The sequence below is a fragment of the Phaethon lepturus genome, unplaced genomic scaffold (assembly GCF_000687285.1).
Source record: "Phaethon lepturus isolate BGI_N335 unplaced genomic scaffold, ASM68728v1 scaffold35142, whole genome shotgun sequence".
Lineage (NCBI taxonomy): Eukaryota > Metazoa > Chordata > Aves > Phaethontiformes > Phaethontidae > Phaethon > Phaethon lepturus.
This window is the reverse complement of record NW_010524693.1, coordinates 4,607-13,911: the sequence shown is the minus strand read 5'-3', so window position 1 is coordinate 13,911 and position 9,305 is coordinate 4,607. Positions and strand designations below refer to the sequence as shown.

Genomic DNA, 9,305 nt, shown 5'->3' with positions numbered 1-9,305 from the left:
CTTGGAACCTGCAAATGTCAACAGTGGTAAAACTTCCTTAGCTTTGCCAGTCAGCAGCAGAATAAAAAAACTGCATCACTTATGAGGCATTCTGTCTGAAGGCTGTGAATTAGAAGACCAAAAAATGTACCTAAGGCTGTCCCAGCATCCATTTACAGAAACCATGTGGGGGAAGAGAGGTGGAGAATGATTTAGCTGACACCTGTGTTGGTGTTTGGTATAACAGGTGACCAATGCTTGTTGTCTAAACGACTGTAGCAGTGCAAGCGGAGGACTCGTGGGGACAGCGTGAAGGTGAAGATGTCTCACCCAGAATCTCGCTACTCCTTTGATGTCCCAAACCCTTGCATCAACTTTGCGACTCTGAGCGATGATGATGTATACAATGCAGACTCCTGGTTTGGTAAGTTGCTTCCAGCTCCTTGATTTGTTTTCCCTTTGGATGAGGGCTTGGTGTGATTCCTGTTTTGGGCCTGGCTTCTGTGCCAGTGGATTAGTCATGTTGTTAACTACATCACTCATCATGCATGGGTTTTTTTGTTTTGTTTTTGTATTTAAGCTTTGATTGTCATCTGTAACTTGACAGGTTACTTTAACATCATAATGATATTCTGAGGTAATGTTAAAAATGCCTAACGTAGTATGTATAGTGAAAGTTTCTCTTTCCTCACAGACCAAAAAGCCAATCAGGAGAATGTCCCTCCTGCAGAAAATCTGGCAAAGGTCTCGCAGAACAGCCCTGCTTCTTCAAAGACTGATGTTATTCCTCGCAATGTGACAGAAGACGGAATACTAATGAGTAAGCTGGCATGGTGTGGCGGGAGAGAATAAATTTTACCTGCTTTTCACTGGCAAAATGAAAAGGTCTCAGTTTGGCTTTTATGGGACCATCTTCATATACTGTTGTCTAGCAAGGTCTCATGTGGTTTCACTTTAGCATTCCTCTGTGTGTGTATATATGTATATGTTTATATATGAGCTGACATTTGTCACTGTTCTCAGGTGAAAGCCATGGTGAAGAGGACAGTGAAGCAGAATCTGTGCAGGCCAGTGCAGTTCCTCAGAATATTGTTGGATCTCTGACGAGCTGGAGAGCTGCTGCTCCTGCAGAAGCCTGTGAAAGGTGAAATACTTGTATTCGGTTTGCATGAAGACTGATGATGGTGTAACTAAGCAGGTTGCTTGCTCTCAGGATCTGCAGTTCTAGCTGTTCTTGGGTCATCCGAGGGGTCTGAAGTTCTCCAGCACAGAGATTGTGTATTGGGACAGCTGATCTGCTTGCTAAGCTGGAGGGGCACTCTCTAGGGGTGGAAATGTAATGCAGCATCTCACATACTTGTCAAATGAGACTCGGTAGCACTAGGAGCTTTTGGAATGTGAGAATATCTGAAGCTGGCATATAAAATTTCTTTGTTTATATCTGCCTGAGTTGGGCAGAAGTCGTTCTTGGTATGAATGCAAGGGGCTCTGTATGGTCATATGTACTAAAGAACATTATGATTATGGATTGTTAAACTTCAGTAATTCATGCTGCGTTTGGGTTGTAGTGTTAAACACACAATTTGCGTAAGGGGCATGTTGGAGTTAGGTGATGCACTGATGTAAAAAGTATTACATAGATCGTGTGTCTTCTCAGACCTGTGGGAGAACTAACCTCCATTTTCTGTTCTACTCTAGAGCGGGTAGAAGACAGGCTACAAAGCAGAGAAAAACACAGCAATGCAAACAACCAGCTAGAATCAAAGTGGAGAGAAACGCTAATGCCTTGGTTCATAAGGAAGAGGTTCCACCCCTGAAAAAAATGAGAATGTATGTCATCAAAGTCCTCCTTTTTGGGGCTGGGAAGGGGGATACAACTGTTTCTTTGGAAAGGATTTCCATATGACTGAGAAGGTTCTCACAGCAAGGTTAGGGGGAGGTGACTGAAACATGATTCCTGATGCTGGTTTCATAAACCAGAAGAAATGGCTGTGAGACCTGAAAGAAATCCCCTATTTGGAGGTAGGGATGTGAATGAAATAGGCTTGGGTTTCTTAAGCTTCCTAGTCCATACTCGGTGTCTGTCAGCTAGCTTGAAATTTGGCTTAACTTGTCCATCAGGAAGTCATCAGGCAGTTGTAAGCTATGAAAGAGTCACAGCTAAAATATTTCTCAAATTAGCTTAACCACTAAGATATCATATGGTGATAAGCTTGAGGTCAGAAAATTGAAGTGCGATCTTTCAAACACTGCTGTACCTAGATGAACTACAGTACGCCTACCTCCTCAAGAAAAGCCCGAGTTCTAAAAACTCAGTAATTCATCTTCCCTTCTGCAGCCGTAGAGTACCAGGGAAAACTAGATGATCTATACCTGGGCCTGTAGTGAGGTAAGGCCAGTCTGGCGTACCTTAGAACTCAGCAGGTGTTGGGACCTTATGCATGATGGTGAGAACTGCAGGTGGTCTTTCACTTAGAGCACGGTTAATTTGAGTGGTTTGCTCTAACAACTTGATTCCTTAGTTCTAGCAGCAGAGAGAAGCTGACAGAAGTATCCACGAAGGGAGAACCCCTGCAGAATCCTGATCTCTCTCCAAGGAGAGGGAAAAGCAAACTGACCATGCCCTCCACGCCAACAATGTTAAAGTACGTAGCTTGCTTGTAACTTGTCTTTGCTAATCACAGTTGATTTAGGTGACAGCCCTGGCTAGAGTGTTTTCAGCTTGAACTTAGCACGTGACAGTATCACATTTAGTAAATACCGCATCAAGGCAACAACATTGGGATGAAATGTACTTCACCAACTGAACCTGTGCAAAGCAAAACCTTTGTTTTTAGTTTGAGGAAAATGTTGTTCTTGCTAATGGATGAAGCATGCATATAGCAAATGTGTGTGCAGGGTAGCAGTTAGCTGCAAGCTTTCTTGAGCAAACAAAATCCAGACAGATCTTTTCTAAAGAGTATATTTTTATAATGAATGATGCTTCTGCAGTGAAGTGAGATATAAGCATGTTCCTTTGCACTAACATTGTGCTGTGAAGCAGGAAGGCGTATCTCAGCCTTTAACATGCTTCTGCAGGAGGACCAATCTTTCTGGCAAGCTGAAGAGTACAGAGGAGCAGGAGCTGGAAAAGATGCAGCAGTTGCAGCAGGAGGTTATGGAGCTGCGGAAGAAGAACGAGGAGTCTTTGAAAGCAGCTATCGCTGGAGCAGGTGGGTTCTAGCTGAATTGCAAATTGAAGCTGTATGGGGCTCAGCTGGAGGGTGCTGCACAGAGCTGTACAAGTACCTTTCATAACAAACATTCCAAATCTTGTAATAAGTATTAGGATTAGGTGGCTTTTAATGTAGATCAGCCCCTAAACTGCTTGGAAAGAGGTTTGCTTGGTTTTTGTCATGTTTTGAAAAGTGATAGATGAGTTCTCCAAAAACTGTTCAAGTTATTAGAAAGGAAATGCCTCTTTTTTTCCCAAATCCTTCCTCCTGCCCCAAAAGGCTTCCAGACCTTACAGGCTCTTTTTCTTTAGGACAACCTGTGAAGAGAACTGTTGGTCAAGTAACAAAGCCAATTGACTTCCACTTCTGCACAGAGAATAGAATTAAACAACATGTGGAAAGCCAGCCTGGGAATGAGTACAAGGAACTGGATTTTGCGGCAGTACTGAGAAAGCATCCTCCTTCTCCGGTGAGAACCAGAATATTGCCAGCAGTCAGCTGACTAATTCTTGACATCAGTTTCTTTCTACTTTTGCAACACACGTGCTGCCGGTAACCCACAAAGAGGGTTACCGTAAGAGAGGCAAGCGTTGTGCGAACGTAACTGTTAGCACTTAGCTCATTGCGTATTTGCCTTGCCACAAGACTTTAAAGGACCTTTTGAAAAAGGCTCTCTTGTCATATCTTCCCATCATTACACTTCATGCTTTAATCTTCCACTTCATGCAGTTTCCCAGTATGGCTAGCTTGTGCATGTTCAGACAGTTAAGACTTATGTCTAATTTTAAGTGTTATCTCCTTTTCAATAAGGAGGAGGGACAGATAATATGAGTCAGTGGGGAAAAGAGATGTCATCAAAGCATCTCGTGTTAAATGGCCATAATGACTGTAGTTTTTTGTCTCCAGGGCCGAATGCTGAAGGGACCCACTATCCCCAAACCATTTAATCTGTCCCAGGGAAACAAAAGAAAACTTGAAGAAACCACATCAGAATACGTGTCCCTTGCTGAGCAGGTAGAAGCATTCCAAAAACGCACACCCTCTCGTTACCATTTGAGGAGCAGGAAATCTGAAGAAGGTGAGCAGTCCTGGCTATTGTCCAGCCAGGAGGCTGTCCACAGAGATGGTGGTAGAGCAAGAACAATGCTTTGACTACTGAGCAAACAGTCTGTGCCTGTTGCAGGCCTTGCCATTAACTGCTGGTCTCTGTGACTTGGATTTATAGGCCCGGTTGCAGGAAAGTTGGTGAAGGCTCGGCTTACAAACCCCAAAACGCCAGTGCTTCTAACAAAGCAACGCTTCAGACCTGTCACCTGCAAAACTACAGCAGAGTTAGAAGCAGAGGAAATGGAGAAAATTCAACAGTAAGTAAAGGTTTACTCTAGTCCTCCAAGAGAAAATTGTACCATGCTTTCAGATGCCAAAATATCACTTCTCAGGAATACCCTTCTTGTGTAAGAGGATGAGTAGCACAAAAACACTGAAATTCTCTTAGCTTGTGCATAATCCTGTGCTCTGACTGTAGGGGTATGAAAAGTAGACAATTCATTTTTAAGAAAATCCTCTTAGGAGAGCTGATCTAGGGTTGGGTACAGCTTGTGATTGCTAAAGCAAACCCAGTATAGCAGTACAGCCTGTGCACACTTTAAAAATCTCCTGTAGACAAAGCTTTAGATTTCCAAGAAAGCAATCCATGAGGTTTTCCTTAACATCTTGCTGTTTCAAGAGCAAAGGAGGAGTTGCTAACTAGAGCTGCACGCTATGTAATGAGTGTGTGTGTGTCACAACTGCTTCTGTACCTGACTATTGCTCTGTTATGCTGTGAGAGAAGCCATTTGCTAGGAGTTGCATCTTGCCATGTACAATATGTCGGTGACTATCTCAGCCTTTTCTGTGTAGGTACAAATTCAAAGCACGAGAACTCGATCACAAAATCTTTGAGGGTGGACCACTCCTGCCCAAAAAACCCCCTGTGAAGGAACTCACGCAACCCATTGGCTTTGAGTTGGAAATAGAAAAGCGGATTCAGGAGCGTGAGAGTAAGAAGCAGCAGGAAGAAGAGCACTTTGAATTCCATTCCAGGCCATGTCCAACGAAAATCCTGGAGGATGTTGTGGTAAGAAGTTTAGTAATACCCAGGTCTGGGAATTAGGACTGAGGTGGCAATTAACTTCAAAATGTCCATACCTATGTTGCATTATGTATTTAATAATCTTCAGTAAACACTGTCTGTCATAGGTAAGAATTGCAATGGGTATGTACTGTGCTAGCTGGGGTTGTTTCTCTGTAGTGCTTTTTCTTGGTGCTTTGGTAACTCCTTACTGGCTCTTTTGAACAGGGTGTTCCAGAGAAGAAAGCACTTCCTGTTACAGTCCCCAAGTCTCCGGTCTTCACCTTGAAAAGCAGAACCCGAATGCCTGGCAAAGATGAAGACAAGGTACCTGTTGTGAATGGGCTGTAGTCAAACCTTCTGGTCCCATCACAGTGACTGCCTTGGCCAGCCTGCTCTACCTCTGCCAGCTGGTCTGATGGTCTGGTTTGGTTAGCTCCTTCCTGCCTGTTACGTGGTTCCTCCAGTGGTCGTCTTTCTCTGTGCTGTTCCCTTCTAACGATCTAGTTGCTGCTACTCATTTTACAGAAATTGAATTCTCATACAAAATGAAATAACTCGATTTAAACATGAGGGCACTGACTAGCGTTTCTGAGGTGTTGCTGCTCTGAATGAGGGAAGCTGCTTAGATTTCTGAAGGACATTGCCCTTCCCTATTCTGTTACGGAGGAGGGCAGATATTGCACATGACACTTGTCCCCACAGTCATTCTAGATCCCTGGAGTGTGGGAGCAGGGTTTGGAATGCATCATGTCTTTCCCCCTTTCTCTCTTGTGAAGGGGACATTAAGGAATTACAGTCTAATTTGGATGAGTGCTAGAACTGGTAGTGGTTTGGAAAGAGGAAGAACTTGCCTGTGGTTCAGGATGCCTGTAAATTGCTACTTTATGGATTACTAATTTTTGCAGTGTCCAGAGTGTTTGCTTGACACAGTGACCCCTATTAAAGGAACTCTAGTATTCACGGCTTGCTTTGGCAGGAGTTGTAGTCTTTCTACAAAAATAAAAAATCTGGTGCTGTGTCAGATCCTAACGCTGATATCCCTTTAGGAAAAAGAGGTGGTCCCTGTGATCAAAGCTAACCCTATGCCACACTATGGAGTGCCCTTCAAACCTAAAATGCCAGAGCAGAGGCATGTGGAAGTTTGCCCCTTCTCTTTCGATGCCCGTGACAGAGAGCGGCAAATACAAAAAGAGAAAAAAATAGAAGAATTGCAGAAAGAAGAGGTAAGAACTAAAAGCTACCTTGGATTCCACTCCTTAAGTAAAAAGGGTGTAGTGGAACTTGCTTCTTGCTGTTGTCTGTTAAACTTCCAAAACTTCATGCCTTTGAGGAAAGGGCAAGAAATATTTCAAGTTGTCTCTTTCAGGTGCCAAAGTTCAAAGCGCTACCTCTGCCTTACTTTGACCATGTTAAGCTGCCAGAAAAGAAGGTCAAAAACCCAACTCAGCCTGAACCGTTCAATCTGCAGATAGATGAACGGGGAGCTGCCAAGCTGCAGAGCTGGAAAGAGCAGGTAGGATGAAAAGGATGACAGGTATGACCAGACTTGAAGCAGCTAGTGGAGTTGTGGTTGACTGCAGAAAGTGTCCTGTTTGAGTTGAATCAGGATCTGAGTTTGAGCACTGAATTATCCTGTCCTTGGCATGAGACTTGTGCTATGGATTACGGATTGGTGGATTGGTTGGTGGGTTTTTTCTCCCTTTATGGTAAGTGATGGGATTTACCACAACTGCATATACAGCTGTGGGGTATTTTCTAAGCAGCCACTATGTGCACCTGGATCCCTTTGACCATCTCTGTGCTTGGGGATTTATTGACATATAGATAATTTACTGCTTTTCTCATGTCAAGTCTGCAATGGACACTTGAAATTCCCTTCAGGCTATTTTTGGGAAAAGTAACTGGCAGGCAACAAGTGACATAACCTTTTGGCTTTAATATAATTTTCTATGCAAATGAGTTGATCTAAGTCAAACTGGCTTTTTCAGTGTTGGGAGTGCTGAAGTCTGGAGGAGGGTAGATGGTCTTTTTGCTATGCATGGCACTTGATGGGCTTTCTTCTCTTGCAGCTTAAAGAAGACTTGAAAAGGCAGAAAGAGGCGGCTTGTTTTAAAGCTCGTCCCAATACAGTGGTGTACCAGGAGCCTTTTGTGCCTAAAAAAGAAAATAAGCTGCTATCAGGTGAAGTTACAAGTATTTGCTATACAGGTTTGGCTGATAGCTCGGAACCGATGCAATTAAATGATGCTTAGGCTGGCTGTTGCCTCTTCTTTATCAGCACGGCCATTAGTGCTGTGTGCTTAATCAACTAATTCCCTAACAGCTTGTGTCCCCAGGGAGCGGTGGAGTTTCCTCTCCACTGCCCCCCTGGCCTGCACCAGCATGGCAGCTGTATTTAACAGCTATGCTACAACTGGCGTATGATTGATGTGCGCTAGCGTGGGATAAGGGTAAATGGCGTGCAAGGACCTCCCTGGAGAGACAGCTGGCATTTCTGCAGCAGCCGCCAGTCTTTTCCTCCCATTTCTAATGAGATGAAGGCACCTACAGCTTGGGGGTAGATTAAACTTTGTAGGGTATAGAACCAGCCAAAGACTTGCTCGTGCTAACAATTGTGTGGCTGCTCCCTCCTATGAGAAAACCCGTGACGGGGTAACATGTACATTAACACTGCTCATGTCTGAGCGTAAGGTTTTCTCTTTTCCTGAAGCCTGGAGGTATCTACTAACCAACCTTGCAAGGGGAAGCACTCCAGAGGGAGGCTTCCGTTTGACGCTAGTACTGCTCTGCTTTACTTGACTGTCTTTGCACCAATGTTATCTCCTCTATTTCTAAACTTAGAGAGCCTTTCTGGTTCCATAGTTCCTGAAAGCTTTGAGCTGGCAACGGAAAAAAGAGCTAAAGAGCGGCAAGAATTTGAAAAAAGATTGGCAGCTATAGGAGCCATAAGGGAGAGGCATCAAGAGCAGGTCAGACAGCAACAAGAGAAGCGTGAAAAGGAAGAAGTTGCTAAGCTAAGACAAGAACTGGTAAGTGAGCTATTTCTGAACAGGGGCTGTAAAGTAACCTAAAGGAATGTGTGAATATACTAACCCAGCTAATGTCAATGTTGAGCTGCACTGAGACTGTCTTTTCAAGTTTCCCTGTTGCAAACCAACTCCTCATTAACTGTACAACTGGTCTTAAAAAAAAGGCAGCTCTGCTGAGATGACTGAGTTTCAGAGCTGTACACATGTAGTCACTGGAGCAGAATGATCTTTGTAAAACTCACCACCCCAAAGCGTGCCTTGCATGCTCCTGGTGGCTCACTCCAGTGCCCTAGGCAGTGTGGTAGTCTTGTAGACAGGTGCCTGCCTTCATCCCACCAATGGCTCACCTGCAAGTTTCAGCTTCATCATAACTGCAACCATTTGCCTCATTTTGTCCATGATTGTGTTTTGTGTTTTTGTTTTTGTTTGTTTTTTTTTTTTTTACAGGTTCACAAGGCAAACCCAATACGCAAATACCGTAGCATAGAAGTGAAGCCCAGTGATCAGCCACTGACTATGCCGAAGTCACCCAACTTTTCGGATAGATTCCGGTGCTGATATGCATCTGCGTTGATACTAGGAGGGAGATCCCATCCCTCTCTGCCCTCTTGATAGGCAGGGAGGGAAGAGTTGCTTTTACGTGACTGCTCAGTCTCAACTCCTACACTTGGGTGCCATTATTGTCATATTGAGTAGTTTATCTCCACTTGAGGCAGGTGGCTGAGGCACAGCATACAGGCAGTGCCATACAGTCTCCATGGCCTTGCTCCATATCTAGACATCTTCTGTAAAGACAAAACCAGGTTTTGATATTGTATACAAATATTGTGTACCTGAACTAAATAAAAATTCCTAATCTGATTGCTGTCTCTTGCTAGTGGGCTGAATCCTGAATCCCTTTCCTGCAGAAGAGTTTTCGGTAAAGGGCGCTTGGTAAACGTACAAGGATGTGTGCGTCTGGAAGAATTG

The 9,305-nt window shown here is 44.0% G+C and overlaps 1 protein-coding gene across 1 annotated transcript; it reads left to right on the top strand.

Moving 5' to 3' along the window:
* The first annotated feature begins 300 nt into the window (after positions 1–300).
* TPX2 (TPX2, microtubule-associated) lies at positions 301–9,000 on the top strand. The gene is given in 17 exon segments (XM_010282531.1): positions 301–403; positions 674–799; positions 1,003–1,123; positions 1,678–1,809; positions 2,318–2,368; positions 2,502–2,624; positions 3,058–3,191; positions 3,506–3,663; positions 4,101–4,272; positions 4,420–4,558; positions 5,094–5,310; positions 5,533–5,631; positions 6,354–6,530; positions 6,674–6,820; positions 7,377–7,488; positions 8,149–8,336; positions 8,784–9,000. Coding segments are annotated over 17 exon segments (2,310 nt in total). The 3' UTR covers positions 8,895–9,000.
* The last annotated feature ends 305 nt before the right edge of the window (positions 9,001–9,305 follow it).